Source organism: Triturus cristatus, chromosome 5_1 (assembly GCF_964204655.1).
Source record: "Triturus cristatus chromosome 5_1, aTriCri1.1, whole genome shotgun sequence".
Lineage (NCBI taxonomy): Eukaryota > Metazoa > Chordata > Amphibia > Caudata > Salamandridae > Triturus > Triturus cristatus.
In genome coordinates, this window is record NC_140587.1 from 47,237,572 (window position 1) to 47,261,998 (window position 24,427).

The 24,427-nt window shown below is 50.2% G+C and overlaps 1 protein-coding gene across 2 annotated transcripts in view; it reads left to right on the top strand.

Moving 5' to 3' along the window:
* The window catches only part of CPSF1 (cleavage and polyadenylation specific factor 1), a 514,820-nt gene that overhangs the window by 277,258 nt on the left and 213,135 nt on the right, over nucleotides 1–24,427 (top strand). For both annotated transcript variants that reach the window (XM_085604356.1, XM_085604357.1), the window contains exon 24: nucleotides 23,171–23,260. In XM_085604356.1, the coding sequence (XP_085460482.1) occupies nucleotides 23,171–23,260 (90 nt within the window). The remainder of the gene's footprint in view (nucleotides 1–23,170; nucleotides 23,261–24,427) is intronic.

The window sequence follows — 24,427 nt, forward strand, 5'->3', positions numbered from 1 at the left end:
GGACTCAGAATTCCTCCCCCCTCCACGACGGCACCTGCAGAGTGAATTGGAGGGGTCCCTCCCACTGCGACCTGCCCGGTAAGATTTCCGCTGTCTAAAGGCACCCCTGCATCCGCAGCCCATTTACTTTGGTGAGCTCGACCAGCAGTGCCCCTGAGACCCCCAACACCTCAGCTTACCTGTGCTGTTGCTGATTTTCTGCCTGTTCGACACCTGCTGCCTGTTTCCAAAAAGAAGAAAGTCCATGAGATTGCATTGGGCGTCCGATGCTGTGTTTGCACCCGGCCACCCCTGTGCCGCTGGTGTTGTATGTTTGGTGCTGCTTGTGTGCCCCCCCCCCCCTCCCTCCTGTGCTGGTCCTAACACTCAAAGCTTGGCACCTACAACCGATCCACTTACCTGCAAGCAGTGTGGCTCCAAGGACCCCCAGTCCCAATTGAAACAAACTTTGATTTTGACCTCTGCTCCTGGCCGCCCTGTGCCACTGGTGGTGGTACTTACCTACTCCTTGCCCATGGCTGACCTTTGGTCCCGAAGACTGAAACTGTTAGTTCTGTACTTACCTGATTAACCTCAAAACTGTTTTCCCCATAGGATAACATTGAACTGTCCTGAAAATAATGTTGATTTTTCAAAATGAACAGTATTTTTATTTTAAAACATACTTATCATATTGCAAAGAGCTTGGTTTAAAAATAAAACACAAAGTATGATTTTCTAAAATTAGTCTGGACCTCCTACTTGAGTCTTGTGTCCATTATTTATCACAGTTGTGCAATAAATGTATTACACGCCTCTGTGTTAGACGTAAAGCTGCTCGCCCATACTACCACTAATAAAATACTTTGTGTTTTACTTTGAGCCCTGTACACTTTTGGGGAACTAGTGGTAATATCATATACAGAGCCAGCTTCCTACAGAGTGCATTTAACCAAAAGGCCTCAAATTGCTGTGGTCAGTCAAATCAGCACATTAGTGAAAGTAGCTGGCCAACCACCTAGACAGAGAAGCCCCCGCCCATCTAAAGAGCTGCAAAGAGCCAAGTTTTAACATGCCTGCGAAACCTAAGTTCTGTAGTAGGGGATCTCTGTGTATAGTCATAATCTATGAATAATCCCCGCCCATGTGCGGGGACCCCGGAGCAATCAAAAATATCTCTTAAGCTGTCCCGCATTTGCAAACCTGCAAAGACATTTAAGAGACAGACAAAATAATACAGCCTAATCACAACAAGGCTGCACTGGCCAGCACTTCCTCTGAAGTGAACACAAAAGCCAAAATAAAGTTTAAATGTCATTTTTATTCACATCTGACATCCTCCTTTATTACCACACACTCCCTTCACCAAAATCTCTTTAAACAATAGAGAGGAAGGGGTGGACAGACAAGCCCTATAGGCTGTCATTATGTGTCTGCTAAAGGGATACCGTGCCTGTAAGAAACTCTCCAGAGACCCCCGGTATCCCAGGATGCACAGCCAACACAAGTTACTTTCAGTTCTTTTTTCCGGCTCCTGCTAGCAGGACCCTGGAGCTTGAGCTCTACCCTTTTGGGTGGTTTATTTGATTAAAATTGTTTTTTTTGGATAAATAGTGTTTTCATTCGACGTCTAGAGCCTTTGTCTACTACTGCCTGCAATCTGGAGCAGTTTTGGCCCACTCTTAGCATGGCTTTGTTCGATAACTGCCCTGAGTGTGGGAGGAAAAAGGCCAAGACGGACCCACATGATGTTTGTATCCTCTGCTTGTCGCCCTCACATGTCCCAGCTACATGTGCCATCTGTAAAACCTTTTCAAAGAGGACCCTGAGGGACAGGGAGAAGATTCGCCTTCAGGGACAGGAGCAGCAGAGGACCGGTGGGACTTCGGGGCATGGAGGATCTCATTCTCCCTCCTCCGCCCATGCTTCAGCCCCTGGAGGGACCTCCGGGCAGAGCAGGGAGCAGAAACGGCGCCTACCGGCTGGTAGGTCGCGTTCGACGTCGAAGGCGACGACGTCGACGGCGAGGGAGAAGGCACCGGTATGTTCACCGTCGATCCAGGGCTCTGGGTCGCGGCAGCCTCGGCGTTCGACGTCGAGAGAGGGGCCGGCGAGACCCGGGACCGGGTCGCCGTCGCAGGTGTCACGGTCGACGTCGACAACCCATCGACGTCGTACCGAGCCCCATGGAAGACTTCACGCGCCACCTTCGCCGTCGACCCACGGCTCGACGCTGATGGAGTCGACGCCGAGATCCCGGTGCCCGCCGTCCAGGCGGAGACGATCGCCGTCGAGGCACAGGTCGCCGTCGAGGCACAGGTCGCCGTCGAGGCACAGGTCGCCGTCGAGGCACAGGTTGCCGTCGAGGCACAGGTCGCCGTCGAGGCACAGGTCGCCGTCGAGGCACAGGTCGCCGTCGAGGCACAGGTCGCCGTCGAGGCACCGGACGTCGACGTCGAGACACCAGCGTTCGACGTCGAAGCACCAGAAGTCGACGTCGAGGCAGAAGTCGACGCCGCGGCGACGGAGGTCGAGGCGTGGTTCGACGTCGAGGAGGCATGGTTCGACGTCGAGAGGACGCTCGACTGCGAGACGGCGTTCGACGTCGAGGGCTAAGAGACGCCGGACGAGGTCGACGTACAGTTCGACGTCACGGACATCGGGGAACACGTCCGTAGTGATTACGATCTCCAGTCGGGGATCGGGGAGACGCGGACGTTCCCCGTCGGTGGCTTCCACACGGGACAGGCCCGCCAAGAAGAGGAGAGTGGCCGCGAGCCCGGACAGTTCTGGTGCGGGCTCTCCTGCTAGGAGTGATGGGGCTTCGGAACATCTGTCCCCGCTGCGTACCCAGCAGCCGCCTCTGCCTCCTGCGCCCGATCTTCCACCGGCTCCTCCACCGGTGCCTGATCTTCCTCCTCCTCCTCCTCCTCCTCCTCCTCCTCCTCCTCTTCCTCCTCCCCCTCCTCCGCTGCCTCTGCCCGCGCCTCAGCTGCCTACATCTCCACCGCAGCCACCGCCTCCGCCCCCGAGGGTTCCTCACAGGCAGCGGTCTCGCTCTCGCCCTCGCAGGCGATCACGGAGTAGGCGCAGATCGTCCACTCTGGACATGGACGACGGAGGTATCGGTCTCGTTCCAGAGGCTCGAGGGGCACGAACTCTTCTGGGACTGGACGGTTTTCGCCCTCGCTGTCGGAGACGCCTCCTACCCGCGTCTCGCCGGTGGATGACATTGCCACGTTCCAGGAGGTGCTGATGAGAGGGGCGGCGAAGTTGAGGATATCAGTCACTACCCCTATTCCCACTACTTCTGTGATCTTTGAAACTTTGCATAAGGCTCCTCTGTCGCGCCCCCTCCTCCCGTTGGTTCCGGGGTTGGAGGAACCTGCAATGGAGGTGTTCTTGACGCCGGCCGTGGTGAAACCGGCGCCCTCGAGACTGCTAAAAAAGTACAGGGCTCCTGACTCGGACCCGGCGTTCCTCAGGGTGGATCCTCCACCGGACTCTGTTATCGTGGCGGCGGCTCGTAAACAACACTCTACGACGCCTTCATCCACTGCTCCTCCGGATAAGGAGAGTCGCAAAATGGACTCCTTGGGGAGGAGGATGTGCTCCACGTCGGCCACTACGATGAAGGCTGCTAGCGCCTCCGCTCTGTTGGGGCGCTATGACCGGTCTCTTTGGGACTCCCTGCAACAGTTCGCTGCCTCCCTGCCTAGAGACAAGAGGGAGGACTTTCAGGAGGTGCTGAACGAGGGCATGATGGTCTCTAATCAGATCATCAGTGCGGCGGGGGATGTGTCGCTGCTGGCGGCCCATGGGTACTGCCACGGCATACACATGAGGAGGCATTCCTGGCTGCGGCTGACCCCGCTCAAGCCTGAAGCACAGCAGAAGATCGCCAATTTACCATTCTCTGGCACGACGCTGTTCGGGTCGCATGCGGATGACGAGATGGCCCACATGAAGGCTGAGGCGGAAACTCTGAAGGCGGTGGGGCTGGAGAGGCCCAAGGAGCAGAGGAGGTCCTTCCGATCCTCGGGCAGGCGCTACGACAAGCAGAGAGGTCAAGGGCGTCAGTCGGGCCACCAACAACAGCCCCAGCAACAACAGCAGTTCCCGAGGCAGTCCTTTCAGAAGCGCCAGAGGGGCAGAGGACAGCATCAGTCCTCGTCGGGGAACAAAGGCCCGGCCGGGTCGAAGCCCTGAAAAGTTACTTCCCCCTCATCCGTTACCCGCTCCGGTGGGGGGAAGTATTTAACACTACCTGGCAGAGTGGAGGACAATAACGCAGGACAAGTGGGTGCTGAATATTGTTTGCAATGGTTACTGTCTTCGTTTCACCAGCCCGCCTCCACAGATTCCACCAGTGCACTCCTCCTACATGGTGAGGGAGCTCCAGCGGGAGGCAGACGTTCTGTTAAAAAAGAGGGCGATAGAAGCGGTTCCTTTGCAGCAAAAAGGAAGAGGTCTCTACTCACGGTTCTTTCTCGTAAGAAAAAAGGACAAGAACGAGTTCAGGCCTATTCTAGATCTGCGTCAAGCAAACAAGTGGATCCGCAGAGAAAAGTTCCGTATGTTGTCCCTGCATCAGATTTACCCTCAGTTGCATCGAGGAGACTGGCTGTGCGCCATAGATCTGCAGGACGCTTACTTTCATGTGCCGATCGCACCAAAGCATCGCAAGTTCCTGAGGTTTCTGGTAGGCAACAACCATTACCAGTATTCAGTACTCCCGTTTGGCCTGAAGTCTGCACCACGGATGTTCTCCAAGTGCATGGCAGTGGTCGCGGCACACCTGCGGAAGACCAAGGTGTTTGTGTATCCATACCTGGACGATTGGTTGATCAAAGCGTCCACTTACCAGGAAGCCCAGTGCCATTTCAACAGGACAGCTGCCTTGCTGCATCGCCTGGGACTGCACATCAACACGTCGAAGTCAGTGCCGATCCCTGTGCAGTGTCTCCAGTACTTGGGGGCCTCAGTCAATACCTTGAACGCAAGCGCGTGTCCTTCGAAGGAGAGACGCTTATCGATCCGTGGGAAGGCTCGACATCTCATCTCAGCCCGCTCTCCTACGGTGAGGACGGTGTCTTCCTTACTGGGGTCGATGGCTTCTTGCATCTTTCTCACCCCCAATGCACGTCTGCGTATGAGGCCCCTCCAGGAATGTCTGGAGGATCAATGGGACCAGAAGCGGGGGCGTTGGGAGGACAAGATCCAGTTGTCTCAACACGCTCGGCAGTCTCTGAAATGGTGGTGTGCCCCAGAGAATGTCTGCAAGGGGACTCCTTTTCACAAGGATATTCCGGTCCAGACCATAGTGACCGATGCGTCTCTCCAGGGCTGGGGAGCGCATTCGGGCCCTCTTCAGATTCAGGGGATATGGTCGCAGAGGGAGACGACTTACCATATCAACTTTTTGGAACTCAGAGCGGTACACTTGGCCTTGAAGGCGTTCCATCCCTCCTTCAGGACGAACTCCCTGCTGGTTCAGACGGACAATACTACGACCATGTATTACCTCAACAAGCAGGGGGGCTCACGTTCACGCACCCTGTCTCGGGAGGCACAGGCGATCTGGAACTGGCTGGTGGCCAGGAACCTGACGATCACGGCGGCCCATCTGCCGGGGGTGCAGAATGCCCAAGCATACGCGCTCAGCAGGCTCGTTCAAGAGAACCACGAGTGGGTGCTAAACGACGACGTGCTAAGAGACGTCTTCGCAGAGTGGGGCACTCCGGATATAGATCTGTTCGCTACGGCAGAAAACAGCAAATGCCGCGACTTCGCGTCCAGGTACTACCAACCAGGGACGCTGGGGAATGCCCTATGGATCAGCTGGTCCAACAGCTTTCTCTACGCCTTTCCACCCATTCCCCTGATCCCGGCGGTGCTGATCAAGCTGTCGCAATCCAGAGCCAGAATGATCCTGATTGCTCCGGAGTGGCCGAGGCAATGGTGGTTCACCGACCTTCTTCACCGGTCTGTTCTGCCACACAGACGCCTGCCGTGTCGGCCGGACCTTCTCACGAAGTTCGGAGGACAGATGGTTCACCCCAATCTCTCGTCCTTGAGTTTGGCAGCATGGCTCCTGAGCTAGTACAGTATGGACACTTGAACCTACCTCAGGACTGTATGGAGATCTTGAAAGAGGCGAAGAGACAGTCTACGAGGACTTCCTACGCCTATAAGTGGAAGAGATTCTGCTTATGGTGCAAGGCAAAGGGCTTTGACCCTACATCCTGTAAAGAAGATGTTATTTTGCCTTATCTGCTGCAGTTAGCTCAATCTGGGCTTAATTTTCAGTCTATTAAGGTTCTTCTCGCAGCTCTGACTGCGTATAGGAAAGGCCCTTCTCAAACCTCATTTTTTCAAATCCCTGTGATTAAGGATTTTTTGGAGGGTTTGCGTAAGGTGTTTCCCCCTGTTAGAAGACCTTCTCCACCATGGGAATTGAATGTGGTGTTATCTAGATTGATGAGGGAGCCTTTTGAGCCTATCCATAAGGCTTCGTTGCAGCATTTGTCTTGGAAGGCTGCCTTCCTTGTGGCCATTACATCGGCCAGGAGGGTGAGTGAGATTCAGGCTCTGTGTTGTCAAGAGCCGTATACTGTTTTCCATGCTTCTAAAGTAGTGATGCGTACCCATCCTAAATTTTTGCCTAAGGTGATATCAGATTTCCATGTAAATCAAATGATAACTTTGCCTACGTTTTTTCAGCATCCTTCCTCTCCGGCGGAGAGGTCTCTGCATTCACTTGATGTACGTAGGGTGCTGAAATTCTACCTGGATAAGACAAAAGATATCCGCAGGTCGGATCAACTGTTTGTTAATTATGGTTCGGTAAGAACTGGTTTAGCTACCTCAAAACAGTCCATTTCCAGATGGATTGTTTCCTGTATTCAGCTTTGTTACCAAAAAGCTAATAAGACATTGGGGGGGTAAGCCTACGGCACATTCGACTAGAGGCAAGGCTGCTACTACAGCTTTGCTTAGGAATGTTCCCATTGCTGACATTTGTAAGGCTGCCACCTGGAAGTCGGTCCATACGTTTACGAAGCATTACTGCCTGGATTCTGATGCTAGGGCAGATGCGCAGGTTGGACAGGCTTCGTTGAGGAATTTGTTTGCACAGTGATTTGTTGGTGGTTGGGCTTACTCCACCGCTGCTTGTTGGTTGGGATGGGCTTGCCATTCTATTCATAGATTATGACTATACACAGAGATCCCCTACTACAGAAGGAGTAGTTTCTTACCTGTAACTCCAGTTCTGTAGTAGGGGTATCTCTGTTATAGTCCTAAGCGACCCTCCCTCCTCCCCGGTGGAGTAACCTGATAGTATCAGGCCTGTTGTTATACACCTTCAAAAAGAACTGAAAGTAACTTGTGTTGGCTGTGCATCCTGGGATACCGGGGGTCTCTGGAGAGTTTCTTAAAGGCACGGTATCCCTTTAGCAGACACATAATGACAGCCTATAGGGCTTGTCTGTCCACCCCTTCCTCTCTATTGTTTAAAGAGATTTTGGTGAAGGGAGTGTGTGGTAATAAAGGAGGATGTCAGATGTGAATAAAAATGACATTTAAACTTTATTTTGGCTTTTGTGTTCACTTCAGAGGAAGTGCTGGCCAGTGCATCCTTGTTGTGATTAGGCTGTATTATTTTGTCTGTCTCTTAAGTGTCTTTGCAGGTTTGCAAATGCGGGACAGCTTAAGAGATATTTTTGATTGCTCCGGGGTCTCCGCACATGGGCGGGGATTATTCATAGATTATGACTATAACAGAGATACCCCTACTACAGAACTGGAGTTACAGGTAAGAAACTACTCCATCAGGGTCAACCCTCCTGATTGGCTGTAGCAAGGCTGTGGGACAGCCTTCCTGAGCCAACGAAAAAGCACGTCCCCCATCCTACCCCCAAACCCCTCCCCTTTCTGGTTTTATGAGACCTGAGGATGACCAGTTTTCTTTGTGCCGCAGATCATAATAATCTACTGGGGCATACCAGTTAAAAACGTACCTGAGATAGTCTACACCCCTCTGGCCTTAAGCACTAGATATACCGATTTAAAGATTACTCTTTCAAACTGGTAGTCCGTGGAGGGACCCCAGGCTCTCCCCAACAGAACAGGCTTTTGGCAGGCCTAGAACCAATCTAGCAGCTCCATTTGAATCATCTGCAGTTTAAAGAATATTGATTTACGTTTAAGTAGAGGGCATTGCAGTAGTTGAGGCAAGATGTAATGAGCGATATGACCACTGCAACCCTCAACTCCTGGGTTAAAAGGGAAATAATTTTCTTTAGGGTCTTGATAATCCAAGGCAAGTGCTCATCATTTTGTTGACCCGTATATCAAAGGTCAATGAATTATCAAAGACTACCCCCAGATTTTGTTTCCAGTGTTGACTGGCACTGGGAGCGTCACACAGGTTTTAGGCCACCAAGAGTTGGACCAGATGGAGTTCTCTGCTTCAAATATTGCAATTTCAGTTTTTTCACCATTCATTTTAAGCCAGTTCACCTTCATCCAGCTGCTGACTGTGGTCATGCAAGAGCTAAATTTATGGGTGACAATATTCTAAATCATCAGAGATGGAAGCAATGATTTGGGTATCGTCTGCACTGGAGGAGACTTGAAAGCCAAAAGAGTTCACTAGCTTAGGCGAAGTGGCAGCGTACAAACTAAAGAGCACGGGGCTCAGCAAGGAACCCCCGGGGACCCCGCAAGGAAGCTACAATGGTTGAGCCCTGAAATCGTCTCAGCTGACCATGCAAATTCTATCGGTCAAGAAGCACTCGTAATAGTTTTAATACAGTATCGCACAATCCTACATGTCTCAGCCTTTGCACCAATAGATTGAGATATGGTGTCAAAGGCTGCAGACAAGTCGAGCAAAACCAGAATAGCCGTTCCCCCAGAATCAACCTGACAGCGGATTTAGTCAGCCGCCATAATTAAGGTAGATTCTGTGTTGTGATTACTTCTGAATCCATTTTGTGACGAATCCAGATATCCGTGTACATTGAGAAATTCTGCTAATTCCAGGTTAATATGTTTCTTTGGGGCAAGCAGCAGAGAGGTTGGTGTAAAGTTTTAAGGTCTCCCACATCTCTGTTGGGCTGCTTCTTTGGTGGAATCGCAATCACCTCCTTCCAACATTGGGGAAAGATGCCAGACTCAAACATCTGAGAGTAAACTTTCTCCAAGAAATCTCCAATAATATAAGGGACGAGTTGCAGCACCTTAGGCGGGCAGGGGTCACCCAGTGAGCCTTACGTGATTTGTGCCAGAAGAGCTTAAATTCTGCCGGAAGAGGAGAAAACGTTGCTTAAGAGGCATCTGCAGACACGTCATAGGAGGTAACTTCCAGAGCAGTGGTAAGCTGGTTATCCTTCTGTTCAAAATCCTCATGAACTTCATAATGTTTTCTCTGAAGAACTCTGCTGCCATATCACAGATAACTTGGGAGTTTTCCAGAGCTTGTTCAATGGGAGGGGAGGAGAGATTAGTGACCACTTAAAGTTCTTTTGGTGTGTTAATGGCCAGCCATAGTTTCTGAGAAAAATAACATTTTGCCTCACTAATTGCACCTTTGTTTCACTAATTCCCTATGCTTAAGCGTATCCTCAAAGAGCATAGTGAGTCTCCATCTGCATTCTTGTCTCCGACATGTCCTTTGTAAAATTTTCAGGCCTTCTCAAAACTACGGGGCAGAGGTATTCCTTCTGCCTTCCAATTTGGGTTGAGACAGGACCAGTTCTTCAATAGCAGAAAAAAGGCACTTATTGAATTTCACTGCTATTGATTCAGACTCCTCTAGCCCAACAATCTGTGATTTAATCAAGGCCTTTCTAAACTCCTTGCCAGAAAGTTTGCTCCATTTCCTCACACAAATAGCTTTATCTCGGATCCTTTTAATTGCCTGCTCCTTTGATACTTTGAATAGCAGTGCATAATGATCTGACCAGCTAAGCTGGCTACACTCTTCCACCGCCAGATCTACCCGATTGGAAAAAATACCATCGAGGGTATGGCCTGCTTTGTGTGGCCAGAGCAACACGTTGGGAAAAGCCAAAGCTATGCATGAGGTCTAGAAAGGCACCAGCATCCTAATCATCCTGTTTCTCCAGGTACTAGTTAAAATCCTCTAAAATCGTACATACAATTATTTCTGGTGATGAGGGGTTCAAGCACCTTATTCCAGTTTATTAAGAACTGTGCTTTGGAACCTGGTGGGTGGTACACCAGTAGTCCTGCCAGATACTGTGTGCGGTCGGACTGTATCATAAAGTGCCCTACCTCACATCCTTTAATAGGCAAGGATGATAGCGGTTCGAGGGAGCACGCCAACCTGCCCCTGTATACAATAACCAAATCCTCTCCTCTCCAAGTGCCTCTATCCATCCTAGCAATAGCGTATCCTGGCAGGGTAGCAGTTACCAAGTCTGGCCACAGAACCTGCCAGTCATAAATGTCACTGATTAGTAAATCCTAGGTGAGATGATAGGCATGCTCTTAGGCATGCTCTGTGTTTTATATTTTAATTGTCTCTGAGCCCAATATGATGGCCGGTGACTGCTTTGAAAGCAACAAGTGAGGTAGGGTATATTTTCAATCTCATTTTTTCCACTATTTAACCATTATCAATGGGAAAGCCAATATAAATTCAGTGATCATCCCATCACCTTTCATCTTAGACATTGGCCTTACCTCTTTGTAATCAATATGTGCAAATGTAGTCAGATAAGACGAGTACAGCTTATTTGTTTTAAAGACCAGTTGTTTGGAGTATCTGAAAGAGACAATTCATTATAGATTCCTTACCTTTAGAATTACCCCCCAGGCGTCAGACTGGATCCGGATAATCTTTTGTCAGCTGTACCCCTGCGCGTCGAAAGGTGGCGTCGGTCGACTCCGTGTTCGTAGTTGGCATCTTAGTCGCTGGAATGACGTCGCGTCAGCTGCGTAGACGCCGCCCTCGTGCGTTGACGTCAGTTCTTTCTTTTTCCACGCCAACCAGTGCAGATTCAGAGAGAGCGTTACCTCGTGGTGCCCGTAGGGATGCCCAGTTTCAAGTCTTGGGTTCCTGCCAAAAGCTGATGTCATCGCATGTCCCAGGAACGTGTCCACGACCCCAAGTCGTGTTCTGACTGCCGGACCATGAATCAGAAGTCTTTGCTGTAGCGAAAGCTTCTCGAGGCCCGGCAGTCTGCTCCGTTCAAGGTCCTGGTCGCGCGGGAGGTCGAGGAGCCTCCGCCAGCGCCACCGACGGCACCACTGCCACCAGCACCTCCTCCACCACCACTCGAAGAAGCATCGTCACTCTTCGACTTCTCTCCGTCGGCCGACGCGACAAGGAATGCGGGACGTGCCCCTCAGGCGGCTCCGCGCAGAGATCGAAGGATCGGCTTCGAGTTTCCCTCCCTTTCTGGGAGCCGGAGCGACCCCTGCCCAGCTTCGAAGCTTTAACGAAGCAATGCATGCCATCTTTGGGCAGCCCGACTCCGCAGGTGCTCCTTCCGGCCCCATGGACTCGGCTGGGGGCCCTAGGCCTTTGACTCCGGCGGCTTCGGCCCTGGCATCGCAGGGTTCCCTTGGATCCAGGTCAGGACCCGGATCAGCGCCGGTCGACCTTATAACACCTCCTCCGGTGCCGAATCCACCGGCACCGCGTCCTCTGCCGATGTCTGTTGTGTCCCCAGCTGGCATCGACTCCGGCCTCCACCCTGACGTGGACACTAAGCCGAACCGACGTCGACTGACGGCGGATCCTGCACCGACGGGTACTTTTGTAACCCTGTTCTACCCTGGTGTTCCATTCAGGCAAGATTGGCAACCAGAGGAGGACTTGGAGGGGTCTGGAGACCCTTTAACTGACCAGCTGGAGTATGACCCGGACTGGAGAGAGGAGTTGGGGGAAACCAGTGATCTGGATATCTCTCCAGACCATGGCATGTTGTCTCCTCCAACCATGGCTACGGAGGAGGGAGCTTCTTACGCAGTAGTGTTGCGTGGGCGGACGAGGCTCTCAACCTCGAGCTACCTACGGTGGCCATCAGGACTAACCTCCTGACAGAGGTGCTTCAACCGGCAGCGAGCTCTTCGGAGCCCCTGCTGCCGTTCAATGAAGCCCTGACATCCATTTGGGCACCTGGTCCAGGCCTAACACAGGGGCTCCTCTGGATAGGATGATTGCCCAACGCCACCGCCTGGCTCCGAGCGACTCCACTTTCCTCTCCCAACACCCCACCCCTGATAGCTTGTTGGTCCAAGCCTCAACGTCCAAAGGCGCATTCTCTACCGCACCACCTGATAGGGAATTCAAAAAGCTGGACCATCTTCGGAAGATGTTTTCTTCCAGCAGCTTGGGACTGCGGTCAGTAAACACTGCATGTCTGTTGGGCCCGTTGTGAGAAAGTGCCATCTTTCTTGCATGGTATTCCCCCACTTTTTGCTGAATTGCTGAATGTACTTTGACTGTGTGTGCCCTGGACTCCTGCCAATCAGGTGCCCAGGGCCTATGTTCCTTCCCTAAACAAAAACCTCAAAACCAAATTGGCAAACCCTGGCCACATGTCAGCCCATGGTAAGTGGTACCCTAGGTACCCAGGGCCTTGTGACCAGGGAAGGCCTCTAAGGGCTGCAGCACTCATTGTGCCACCCTTGGAGGCCCTGTACCCTAACACACACACTCTGCCCTGGCAGGCTAAATGTCTGGGTACAAGACAAAACAGAGAGACGACATGGCACCCATCCCTGTGTGCCATGCCCACAACCTACACTGCCCTGGAACACATCAGCCACCACTCTAGCTGGGTGCCCTATGCCAGTGGTGTGGGCACAGAGGCAGGGGCCCTGTGCCCCTACAGTACCCAGGTCCATTCCTGGGCCCTGTAAGTGCAGTGCTGCCATTTAAGAGTACATGGTGCTGGGAGCTTGTCAAACACGAACTCCACAGCACCATAATGGCAGCACTGAAGCCTGAGAAGTTTGGTATCAAACTGCTCAGCACATTAAATCCACACTGATGCCAGTGTGGGATTTAATGGACCAAGCACCACAGAGGGCATCTTAGAGAGGCCCCCTGAAACCTAACCCACAATCCACGTCTGTTCCGAGGCTGCCACACAGCAGACCTGTTGCTGGACCCCTGGTTAGGAGAGCCCCTGCTCTCTTGGGCCTGCAACAATGCACATCCTGGGCGAGGTGCTAAATCTCCTCCCCCAGGATGGGCAGGGGGAAGCTTCAAAGGCATGCCGCCTCTGTGAGCTTCCCCAGGCCACTGCAACCCCCCACTCTGGCGGGAAGCTTGGACGGAAACCCCAAATAAGGACAGGGGATGTGCCAGCCTGCCAACCCCACCCCTCCGGTGGGGGAGGCGAGGTGAAGCACATCTCCGGGCTCTCGCCATCTTGAAGATGGGGAGTCCTGCCCAATCAGGACTAGGCTACTGGCCCCCTCCCACAGGAGAGAGGCAGGATAGGGGGTGTAACCACCCCGGGACCCATTGGTCCCTGCCCTTCACCTACCTGTAACGCCCCTAAATCTAGTATTTAGGGGCACCCTAAACCTTCCTTCCCCAGATTCCAGATTCCAAAATCCGAAGAAGAGCTAGAAGAAAGAAGACCTGCCCTGCAGCTGCTAAGAAGAGGAAGACACAAACTGCTTTGGCCCCAGCCCTACCGGCCTGTCGACCCTCGAACCTGCTCCTGCTCCAAACCGGCATCTCTTGTGGCCAGCAACCTCACAAACCCCGGAGGACCTGGCTACCTTTTGGCTCTAAGCCCCTGGGACTCCCATGAGTAGAGGCTCTACTCAAAATCTACTTCTAATCCCTGGCAGCAGCCCGGAACCGCGAACCCAGCACACTCTGCACCAGCCAAGCCTGGCCTGTGCCGGAGTGAACAAAGACCACGAGGACGACCCCACGGCGGCTGTGACCCCGTGTCCGGCACCCAAGGACCTCCCTCGACACTCCTGAAGAAACCTGCAGCCTCAGAACAAGGTGCCCCCCACTACCGCGATCAACAGAGGGTAAGATTTCCCGACACCAAAAGGCGCCCCGCGGCCCCCTGTGCCCAATCCCGGGGTACCTACCTATCCTCCAACTACCCAACTTACCTCTCGAAGTGGTGGTGGCACCTGAAGAATCCTCGTCCCCGAGCTTTCAGTCTTTTTCTAAACCGGAGATTTCCCATTGAAATCAATTGAGCGCCCAAAGGCTCAAAAGCACCCTGCACCCAGCCGCCCGAGTGGCCCTGGCAGTGCAACCTCTACACCCATCTACTTCCCCACTTGCCCTGAGTAAGTGACCAGGAGCCCAGCTCCCACAGCCCTGTGGCCTGCTAGTCAGCAGCCACCAACCAAGGCCCCCCTATCCCTCATAGGATAACATTGGGCCTAACTCTCTCTGCACCCGGCCGCCCTAGTGCCGCTGGGGGTGAACCAAATGTACCTACCTGACCCTGGGGGACCCCTGAGTCTATGCCCAGAACCTCAACTCTGCCAGTCGAGTACTTACCTTTAAACCGATAACTCAATTTTCTTCATAGGGTAACATTGACTGGCTTTTTCCTGAAATTTCTTCTAAGTGTGGACTTTTCAAATCTTAAAATATTCACCAAAAATCAGCCGAGTAATGAAAACACTCACCTGCTCTTAGGTGAGCTCCCAGTGCTGGATCTTGGTGCCCAGCACTGACTCTGAAAAAATACTTACAACTGTACTTGCAAGTAACCCAATTTTCTCCCATAGGAAATCATTGACTGTTTTTCTGTGAAATTTCTTCTAAGTGTCAATTTCTGCAAACTTTAAATATTCTTTAAAAATCTTATAACTTCTGAAAATGTAATTGCTTACCCGTTTTGGATAAAGGTCCCAGTACTGAGTCTAGGTACTCAGTACTGGATTACAAAAGTAACGAGAACATACTATACCTGCAACTTGAATTTTCTTCCATAGGGAATTATTGACTGTTTTCTATGAAATATTTTTTAAGTGTCAACTTTTAAAATAGCAAAATATTGTATAAAAATGATCACAGTAATTAAGTCGACTTTTATCACTTGATTCTAAGTACTGACCCAGGACTGAATCTAGGATCCAGTCCTGGAATTCCAAAAGTAATCCTAAAAGTAATCTGTGGCAAATAACTTGAAACCTCCATTGAACTCAATGCATTATTGTGTTTAAAATAATGTTGCCTATTGCAACCACTTGTAACTGTTTACAAAAGTCAATTGCATATTGCAAAAGTATTTATATAAAGCATCTAATTCTGAGAAAGTATATTTTAATTCCAATTGTTGGTTCTAAAATAAAACAAGAATATATTTTTTATATATAAACCATTGGCCTAGAGTTCAGTTATTGAGTGTGTGAGACCATTTGCTGACTGAGTGTGTACAACAAATGCTTTACACTGTCCTCTGATACTGCCTTACTGCTCGACCAAGCTACCACTTTAGAGAGTAAGGTTATATCTAACTTTAGACTCTGCCAAACCTCTGGGGACTGTGGACTCTGTACACCCTGTACCTATTTGGGAACAGTATATACAGAGCCACTTTCTCACAGGTATTGCAACAAACAGGGTGGGGTGGGCCCTATGTCAAGAGGCTCTCTGTCTTTGGACATGGCGGAACATCAGGGCATATCCCTGGTGGTTCAACACCTGGCAGGTTCTCTGAACGCCAGGGCAGACAAACTCAGCCGCATGATGGATCACAAATGGCATCTTCCGTCGGAGGTGGCGCAAGGTCTCTTTCAGCAGTGGGGAGAGCCTTGGTTAGATCTATTTGCCACCGGAGAGAATGCGCAATGTCAAAATTCTGCGCGTTGGAATTTCCAAGGCAGCACTCTCTAGGCGAATCTTTTTGTTGTGAATGGAGTTGCATTCTTCTATATGCCTTTCCGCCTATACCACTTCTGCAGAGAATGCTGAAGAAGATCAAGCGCGACCGGGCCCAAGTCATCCTTGTAGCCCTGGATTGGGCACGAAGAGTCTGGTATCCTGAGCTGTTACACATGGCCATCGATCCTCCGATCAGACTGCCTCTTTGGGAGGATCTTCTGTTGCTGCAGCAGGGTACGGTCCTCCACCCGAACCTGTCCAGTCTCCAGCTCCTTGCGTAGAGATTAAGCGGCGACGGTTGACAGCCTTCGACCTTTCTCCCGAAGTCTGTAATGTTACCTTGGCAGCCAGGCGTCCCTCCACTAAGACGCTATACGCCTGCATATGGAACAAATTTGTGGCATGGTGCACAGCAAAGGCTGTGGATCCCATTTCTGCCCCTCTTTCTGAGGTTCTCTTGTTCCTCCTTTCTTTGGCCCAGCAGGGTTCTGCTCTGGGCACTCTAAAGGGCTACCTCTCAGCCATTTCAGCTCTTCTTTTTTTTAAAAACTATTTTTATTAATAACAAAAATCATCGGTTCAGGCATTGTACAGAAATCAGTGGCAAGGCAAGACAAAATCAATATATTGCTTCGCAACTTATGCAGGGTCAAGGATACATAGAACTTCTCTCACCGGATACCATAGCAGTTATTACAGTGAATACATCTTTACCTGTTCCAAACACATTCAAAAACAGATATGCGGTACAAGTACTGAGTCACACTAGTGTTGGCTGCCCGGTGAAGGGGTCCCCACAGTCCCATCCAGCGTATTCATCAATGTTCGCCTCTCCCTCCTCAGTTCCACCGTGTGAGAAATGCAAATATCACCCCTATATTTATTCCACTTTCCCCATTTGTGGTCCCACTTTTTGGGGCAGCCTCGTCCCTTAAATACTGTTTTTTCGGCTATCATGGCATAGTTCATGTCAGTTCCCCAGTCCCTTACCCGTGGCAGCGCATCAGCCCCCCACTTCTCTGCAATGTTGCGTTTGGCTATGGTCCACCCCATGGTCGCCCATGATTGTTAGTCTGTGTAAGATGAGTTGCCTCCCAAATATTGAGGAGGCATAGTTTGGGGAAAGGTTAAATAGGTTTGCAACAAGCCCTGGTTAGTTGCCGGGTGACATCCATCCAATATTTTGGATGTGGGGGCAGTCCCAGATTATGTGTGTGATTGTACCAGTCTGGTTGCATCATCGTAGACGGAGTGGGTCCGGCCTCCTACCCAACCTAAACAACAATTTGGCATCAAAATAGACCCTGTGGAGCACCTTAAGCTGAATCAGTCGGAGTCGCATAGGAATCGCCACCTCCCTGGGAGAAGCAAGCGTCTCCCTCCAGTCCTCATCCTCCATCTCCCCCAGGTCACGTTCCCAGCTCTCCCGTAATTTCAAAATTGGGTCCGTCCGATTATTCACTAGTTTTTGGTACGTGAGGGATATGTCTTTACGGTCCATCGGATCTAACAATAGTCGGTCTTCCAGCTGGGAGGAGTCTGGAAGGGGGGTACCCCTGGGGAGGGCCTAGTCAATGGCGTGGCTAATTTGTATATACCTAAAAGTCTCCAAGGGTGCTAGGTGGTATTTCAGTTGAAGGTCTTCGAACGTGGCCTTATTCCCTTTCACCCACAAGTCCCCCACCCTAGAAATCCCAATCAGGTCCCACTTGTCAAACCCTGGATATGCGCTAAGGTGACCCAAGATATCTGGTTCCCACAACGGAGTCGTCTTAATAAGACGATTGTGCCACCCCAGCTTGCGCTGGACTGCGTGCCACACTTCCACCGTGGGGCCTGTCCGCCGTCATTTACGATGGTTTGTGTAAAGTGCCCTGTTGTATTCCCCTTCAGCCAATGATCTGTCCTGAAATTGGGATCATCGTGCGGTCCAAACACCCATCTGTTGATGGCAGTCAACTGCGACGCCCGATAGTAAAGCCATAAATCCGGCAGCCCTATACCCTTGTCATACCACCCCATGGTGAGTTTGTTAATGGCAATCGGTGGGGGCTGACCCTCCCAAAGCAACCCCCGCACCACCCCCTCAATTTGCGAAAAGTAGGAATCTGGGACCGGGTTCGGAGCATTTTCCAGGGCATAAAGAAAGCACGGGAGGGTGAGCATTTTAAACAGGGAGGCACGTCCCAAGAGAGTGAGAAGCAACGACCTCCAATGCGTCACATCCGATTTTCAAGCGTTGCAGGGGCTTCTTAAGATTCCGTTCATAGAAAAGATTAACGTCAGGTGTGATAAAAATGCCCAAATAACGAAAGCCCTGTAATACCACTGGGATGTCATAGCCTCTATGGCTATATGGGGATTCACCCCAAAGCGCATACATTTGGGATTTGGACCAGTTTATACCCCCCCCCCCCTCCCCCACCGCCCCCCCACACCCGAGTGTGCCCCAAAGATGTGAAAAATTTGCAGGACCCGACGTAGAGATCGTGCTGGTGAGGCCAAATATAACAGAATATCATCTGCGTAGAGCGATATTCGGTCCTCGTTTTCGCTGGTCCATTTAAGGCCCCTGATTTCCGGGTTGCCCCTCACCCAGACTGACAACGGTTCCAACACCATGGCAAAGAGGAGCGGCGACAGCTGGCAACCCTGTCTCATGCCCCGCCGAAGGGGAAAAGAGGCAGAGCAGTGATTATTAACCGTGACATGTGCCGTGGGTTGCTCATATAACAACCTGATCCATCCAATCAGTTTGGGACCAAACCCCATATGGTCGAAGGCAGCAAAGTGATAGTCCCACTCGACAGTTTCGAACACCATCGTGGCATCCAGTGACAATAAGATCGCTTCCTCCTCAAACGTATCTCTCCTCCCCAGCACCCCGTGAACGCGACGGAGATTTCTAGCCATATTCCTACCGGGCATAAAGCCTGACTGATCCGGGTGGATCAAGTCAGTCAGATACGGGACCAAACGATTGACTATTAGCTTGGCGAGGATTTTCGCTTCCACCGTAAGCAGCGAGATAGGGCGATACGATTTGCACTCCTCCGCCGGTTTGCTAGGTTTATGAATCACCACAATGGCAGCATTGCGGATATCGACTGGCAGCAGCCCTGAGTCATGGCATTCGTTATATAAGTTTAACAATTGGGATGCTAGCTTCGTAGCCATGGGTTTAAGAAGCTCGATGGGTATGCCATTTGGACTCATCGCTTTACCCAACCGAACGTCCGATATTGCTTTTTGGACCTCTGCCACCGAGAGATCCCCGTCAAGAGCCTCTCTATCTTGAGGCGAAAGGCTCAGCACGTCTATGTTGGCCAGGAGGTCCACCGCCAACGAGGCTTGCGAATTCTGCAGGACCCGATACACCTCTTCGCAGTAAGACTCACACGTTTCAGCGATCCCCGGGGGGTCCGTGATCAATGTGCCACTCGGGCCTGTTACCGCTCTTACCCATTTCGCTGCCTGTTCCTTACGCTCCAGCCACGCCAGGAGATTACCTGTACGCTCGCCCTGTTCATCAATCCGGTGACGCGTGGCCAGGGATCGCAGAGTAGCGTCCTCTAGCAGAAGCTGTTTTTAATCTTGCCTCTTTATTCTGATCCTGTGTTGTGTATCAGGATTTGGGTCCTGAGCGAGGGCCCCCTCCAGGTGTAGAATGTCGCTTTCTAATTCAACCACTCTCTTGTTGCACTCAGTTCTGTGGCCCACCATCAACGACGATGCCCTGCCCTTGATCACCGGGCCGTATGCTCCCCAAAGTGTATCCGTCGACTCGACCGACCCCATGTTTTGATCGAAATAATCTGTGTCTTGTCGGAGGCCTTCCCTGACGTGAGGTATCTTTAATGCCCACGGCTGTATCCTAATCGTGCCAGGACGCCCGACATGCCGAACGCCAAAGACCGCCACAACGGGGTAGTGGTCAGATATACCTCGCTCCAGAGTCGTGGGTTCAATGAAATCTCGTATGTCGAGCGCATGTGTGAATAGGTAGTCAATCTGAGATTGACTGCCATGAACCCCTGACTGGTGCGTATAATCCGTGTGTTGAGGGTGCGACCACCTCCATTTCAGCCTTTCTTAGGCTTCCTGATCAGCCTTCTCTTTTTAAGTTCCCTGTTGTAAATTGCTTTCTTAAGGGCATTACTCATCTTTTTTCTCCTGTTCTCTTTGTATTGCCTCAGTGGGACATGAACTTGGTTCTTACTTACCTTATGTGCGCTCCTTTTGAACCGCTTCATAACTGTCCTCTCAGACTTCTTACTTTAAAAACTGCCTTTCTGGTTGCCATCAACTCTGCCTGCAGGGAGAGTGAGCTCCAGGCTCTTTCTTCAAAACCTCCTTTTCTGGCTGTTCATCCAGACAAGGTTTTCCTAAGAACCAGACCTTCCTTTCTTCCCAAGGTGGTTATTTCTTTCCACATTGGTCAAACCATCACTTTGCCCACCTTCTTTCCGCCTCCTTCTAAGGAGGAAGAGAGGCTCCACCATCTGGATCCAAAATGTGCGCTTTCATTTTATTTGGCTCGCATCAAGCAATTCCGGGTGGATGACCAGCTCTTTGACGGCTATGTGGGGGCAAAAAACGGTTGGGCTGTGCACAAACTGACCATCTCTAGGTGGGTTGTTTTGTGCATAAAAGCTGTATATTCTTTGGCAAAGAAGGAGCCTTCAGTAGCACTGTGCGCCCATTCCACCAGTGCGACGGCAGCTACCATTGCTTTGGGACGTGGAGTCCCCACTCAATGATATCTGCCAGGCAGCTACGTGGGTATCTCTGCACACATTCACAAAACATTACTGCCTGGACAGCCAAGTCCGCAGAGACGGCTTCTTTGGCCGTTCTATTCTCCAGGACTTTCTGGTGTAAACTTGATTCGCAGAACCACCTCCGGGGTTGGTATTGCTGGGGTATCTATCCTAAAGGTAAGGAATCTATAACTAATTGTCTCTTTCAGATGAACAAGTTACTTACCTTCGGTAACGATATATCTGTAAGAGACATACATTATTTATAGATTCCTTACAGCCTTACCTATCCTCCCCGTTCTGCGAACTGACTTCTAGGGTTAAGGACTTCTTTTCAGGGCCCTAGTTTTTGTGCACCAGTGGTCGGTGTCTTGCATGGCTATGCGCTTCTGGCGTGGAATGTCGTGTAAAAGAACTGACGTTATCATGCAAGGGCGGCGGCTAAGTAGATGTCGTGATGTCATCCCGGCGACCACGACGCCCATGACGAACGCGGAACCGACCGACGCCACCTTTCGACACGCACGGAACTTCTGACGAAAAATTCTCCAGATCCAGTCTGACGCCTGGGGGTTTGTTATAAAGGTAAGGAATCTATAACTAATCTATCTCTCTTACAGATATATCGTTACCGAAGGTAAGTAACTTGTACTTCAGAGGGAGAGAGACCTCTTCTGCCAAGGAAATACGTAGGCTTTTTTGACAAAAGGTTAGTTTTTAGATCCATTTGTGACTTTCTGGTATAAATCAATTTATTTCATGTTTTTGTTTTAGATCTTTTATATTCTTGATTGTACTAAAAGTAAAGTTGAAATTGACCATCCCTCCCTTCTCCTTCCCAAGGCAAGTGTTTTAGGAAAATGTGCAGCAAAAAGTGTCTTTCAGTGTGCATTGAACGTGTAATATCAATCACTCCTTGGTGAGATTAAAAGCTACCTCATTACAGAAGATATTTGACTTCTATACATAACACCATTAAACGACAAAATGGCTATATTTAGGTAATCCACTATTGCCACGCTAGCTTCCACATTTCCCTGTTGAAGCACGTTATGCCATGGAACTTTCCACACTGCGCCAGTAAGATGGCTCAGAGCTCATGGTACCTATGTTGGATGCAGTTTTGAGTTCTGGTCAGGATGTAAATCTTTTAAGGTTTATAAAATATGTACGGTTGAGTTTGGTAATATTGATACCCATTGAAGTTGCCTTGAGATAAGTTATCCTCTTAAAGAGAAGGGTTTTTGCTACAGCGGGGCCCAAATTCTTAATTAGCTGGGAGCATGCTTGGGTCTTATTGAATGCAAAAAGAACAATTGATGGACAGAATGCAGAACAATGTCATACATTCACCCCAGTACAGAGATCTCGGCCTAAATCCATCGTTTTTTTTGCTCACCATGCCATTCCAGTTTGGACTCAGCCATATGCAAATCAGTCTTGACCCTGCGCCAAATGCGAACAGTCCAGCCCGAACTGCCAGGCCAGGTCCTCCCTGGACTGGAAACAAGCATCCTAGGACCGGTTTCGGGCTTTCAGCCCTCATCAGCCAGTATAGCTTTACTCCAGTGGCATGAAGAGCACGGGACCCACGTCTGGGCATACCCGTCCCACTTGGGGTGACAAATGCAAAAAGAACAATTGATGGACAGAATGCAGAACAATGTCATGCATTCACCCCAGTACAGAGATCTGGGCCTAAATCCTTGTGTTTGTTCGCCCAAAGTTGGCAGGGTATGCCCAGACGTGGGTCCCTTGCTCACTTTTCCACTGGATTCCAGCTAGCCTGGCTGATGCGAGCTGTTAGCCCGAAACCGGTCCCAGGATGCTTGTTTCCGGTCCGGGGAAGACATGGCTTGGCAGTTCGGGCTGGGCTGTTCCCAAGAGGCACAAGATCAAGACTGATTTGCAAATAACAGTGTCTGAACTGGGGTGGCGAAGTGAGCTAAAGAACAATGATGGATTCAACCCAGATCTGTGACTGGGGTTTAATGTCTGAAAAGTTTCAACCCTCCATCCATCATCTCCTTGTGTTTGCTGGGTCTTATTGAAAACATAATACTCACTTGTAGCAAAGGGTGAGTGAGTTGAACACCCAGGGACGGAATGCTGGGAGCAGTTTACCCAAGATTTACATGTCCCGCCTTTAAAGGCCTTTGTTGAACCTTGGAGGGTACTTTTTTGCTTCCACTCATTTTGGTTGATCTCAGTTAAGCAGTCTTCCACTTCTTTTATAGGACAGAGTCTACCATAATCGTGCAGGTGAGAACTATTGGAGTAGAATCTATTGTCACCATCCCTAGTCCATTCAACCCACAGGCAGACAGAGTGGGTCTCCCATGCTATGCCCTGACATTATTTGTTATTTCACCCCTGGTGTCCTCTTACTGTGTTAATAACTAACTTGTTTTGTTGAGATGAGGGTACCTCCGGTGCAGTGTGTGGTGTATTGAAATACTTTGTTTCTCTCTGTATATCTTATTAGACTTACTCTTGTTTATGAATTCTGCATTCTCTGAATATTTGGTGCAGTTGGGGTTGGCTATCTCGTGCTCACTCTTTGCTCTGTTCCCAGGTCCACGTTGAGCAGGAGCTCCTGCTGTACGAAGCATTCTCTCACGACTCCCAGCTCGGGCAGGGGAATCTGAAGGTCCGATTCAAGAAGGTAAGGCTTTTTAGCTATTACTAATTGTTTCTGAACAACAAACCATCCCTATTTAATCGTCGCAAACCCGTGGATGAAGATTATTTTTGTAGTTTGTGTGTTTCCATTACCTTTATCCCAAAAACATTCCTCAATTTTTTTGCAACAACATTGAGATACTGAGAGAGATTTATTTTGCTGTAAAAGATGCCACAACCACTGACTAGACTGGGTGAAGAGAAGCAATTTCTTCAGCCTCCAGAAATTTCCATAAAATGAAAATGTGGTCGTTTATATGATTGAGGATGAAAGTGTAAATGTTTTGGTACTGACTGAGGCTTCACCGGGCTTTCCAAGCAGAGAGCTAACTGGTCATGTTGTCCATAGATTCCATCAAGATGGCCTTCATTCTGAATTTTCTAGTAGTAAAGTTATGGCCACCACAATACAACATTAGATACACACCACAATTGAGCTTTTCCCTGTAGCTCCAACCCCGAGGGACATTTTGTCCTCCAAGAATATGCACAGTATTCCAGCAGCAGCCCTCTACTCTAACTCTAACTAAGAGAGAGTTAAAGTTGTATTCTTCTCCCTCTGACAAGCCTTAAGAGTCTGTAGTATCCGTTACAATTGGGAATCCTCCTCCTCTCTGGCCCTGGAGATTTGATCTTTATGGTTACCTAATAGAGTAGGCTGTAACTAATTTCCCCCATTGCCAGTTGCATATTTCTAATGCTCGATACCTTTTGCGTGGAGGCACTCCTATTGATGAATACAAGCCCCAGCTAGGCCCGCAAGAGACAAGGGTTCGCTCTTCTGTAACGAAATCTATAAGGAAGTTGGCACGGAAACTGCAAAGTACAAAAACAACGTTTATTAACCCTTAAGGGTGGTCCTACAATCCACACAACACTCTTCAGTATTGCAAGGAGTAGCACAAAGAACTTGCATACACAGTCCCCTTTTATACACAGCAAAGGGGCTCATGAGTGGGTGGATACCACAGAGTTGAAGAACATTACCATTTAGGGTCATTCTCGATACCGAATCAATACATGGGCGGAGCTAACACACTCCTTGGGCCCGCGAAAACACATGGTCAAGCAAAGCTAATTATAACAGATGTGGTCAAGTCTGGGCATGCGCCAGACGGACAAGGGAGAGCTATTTATAACCTGTTGCTAG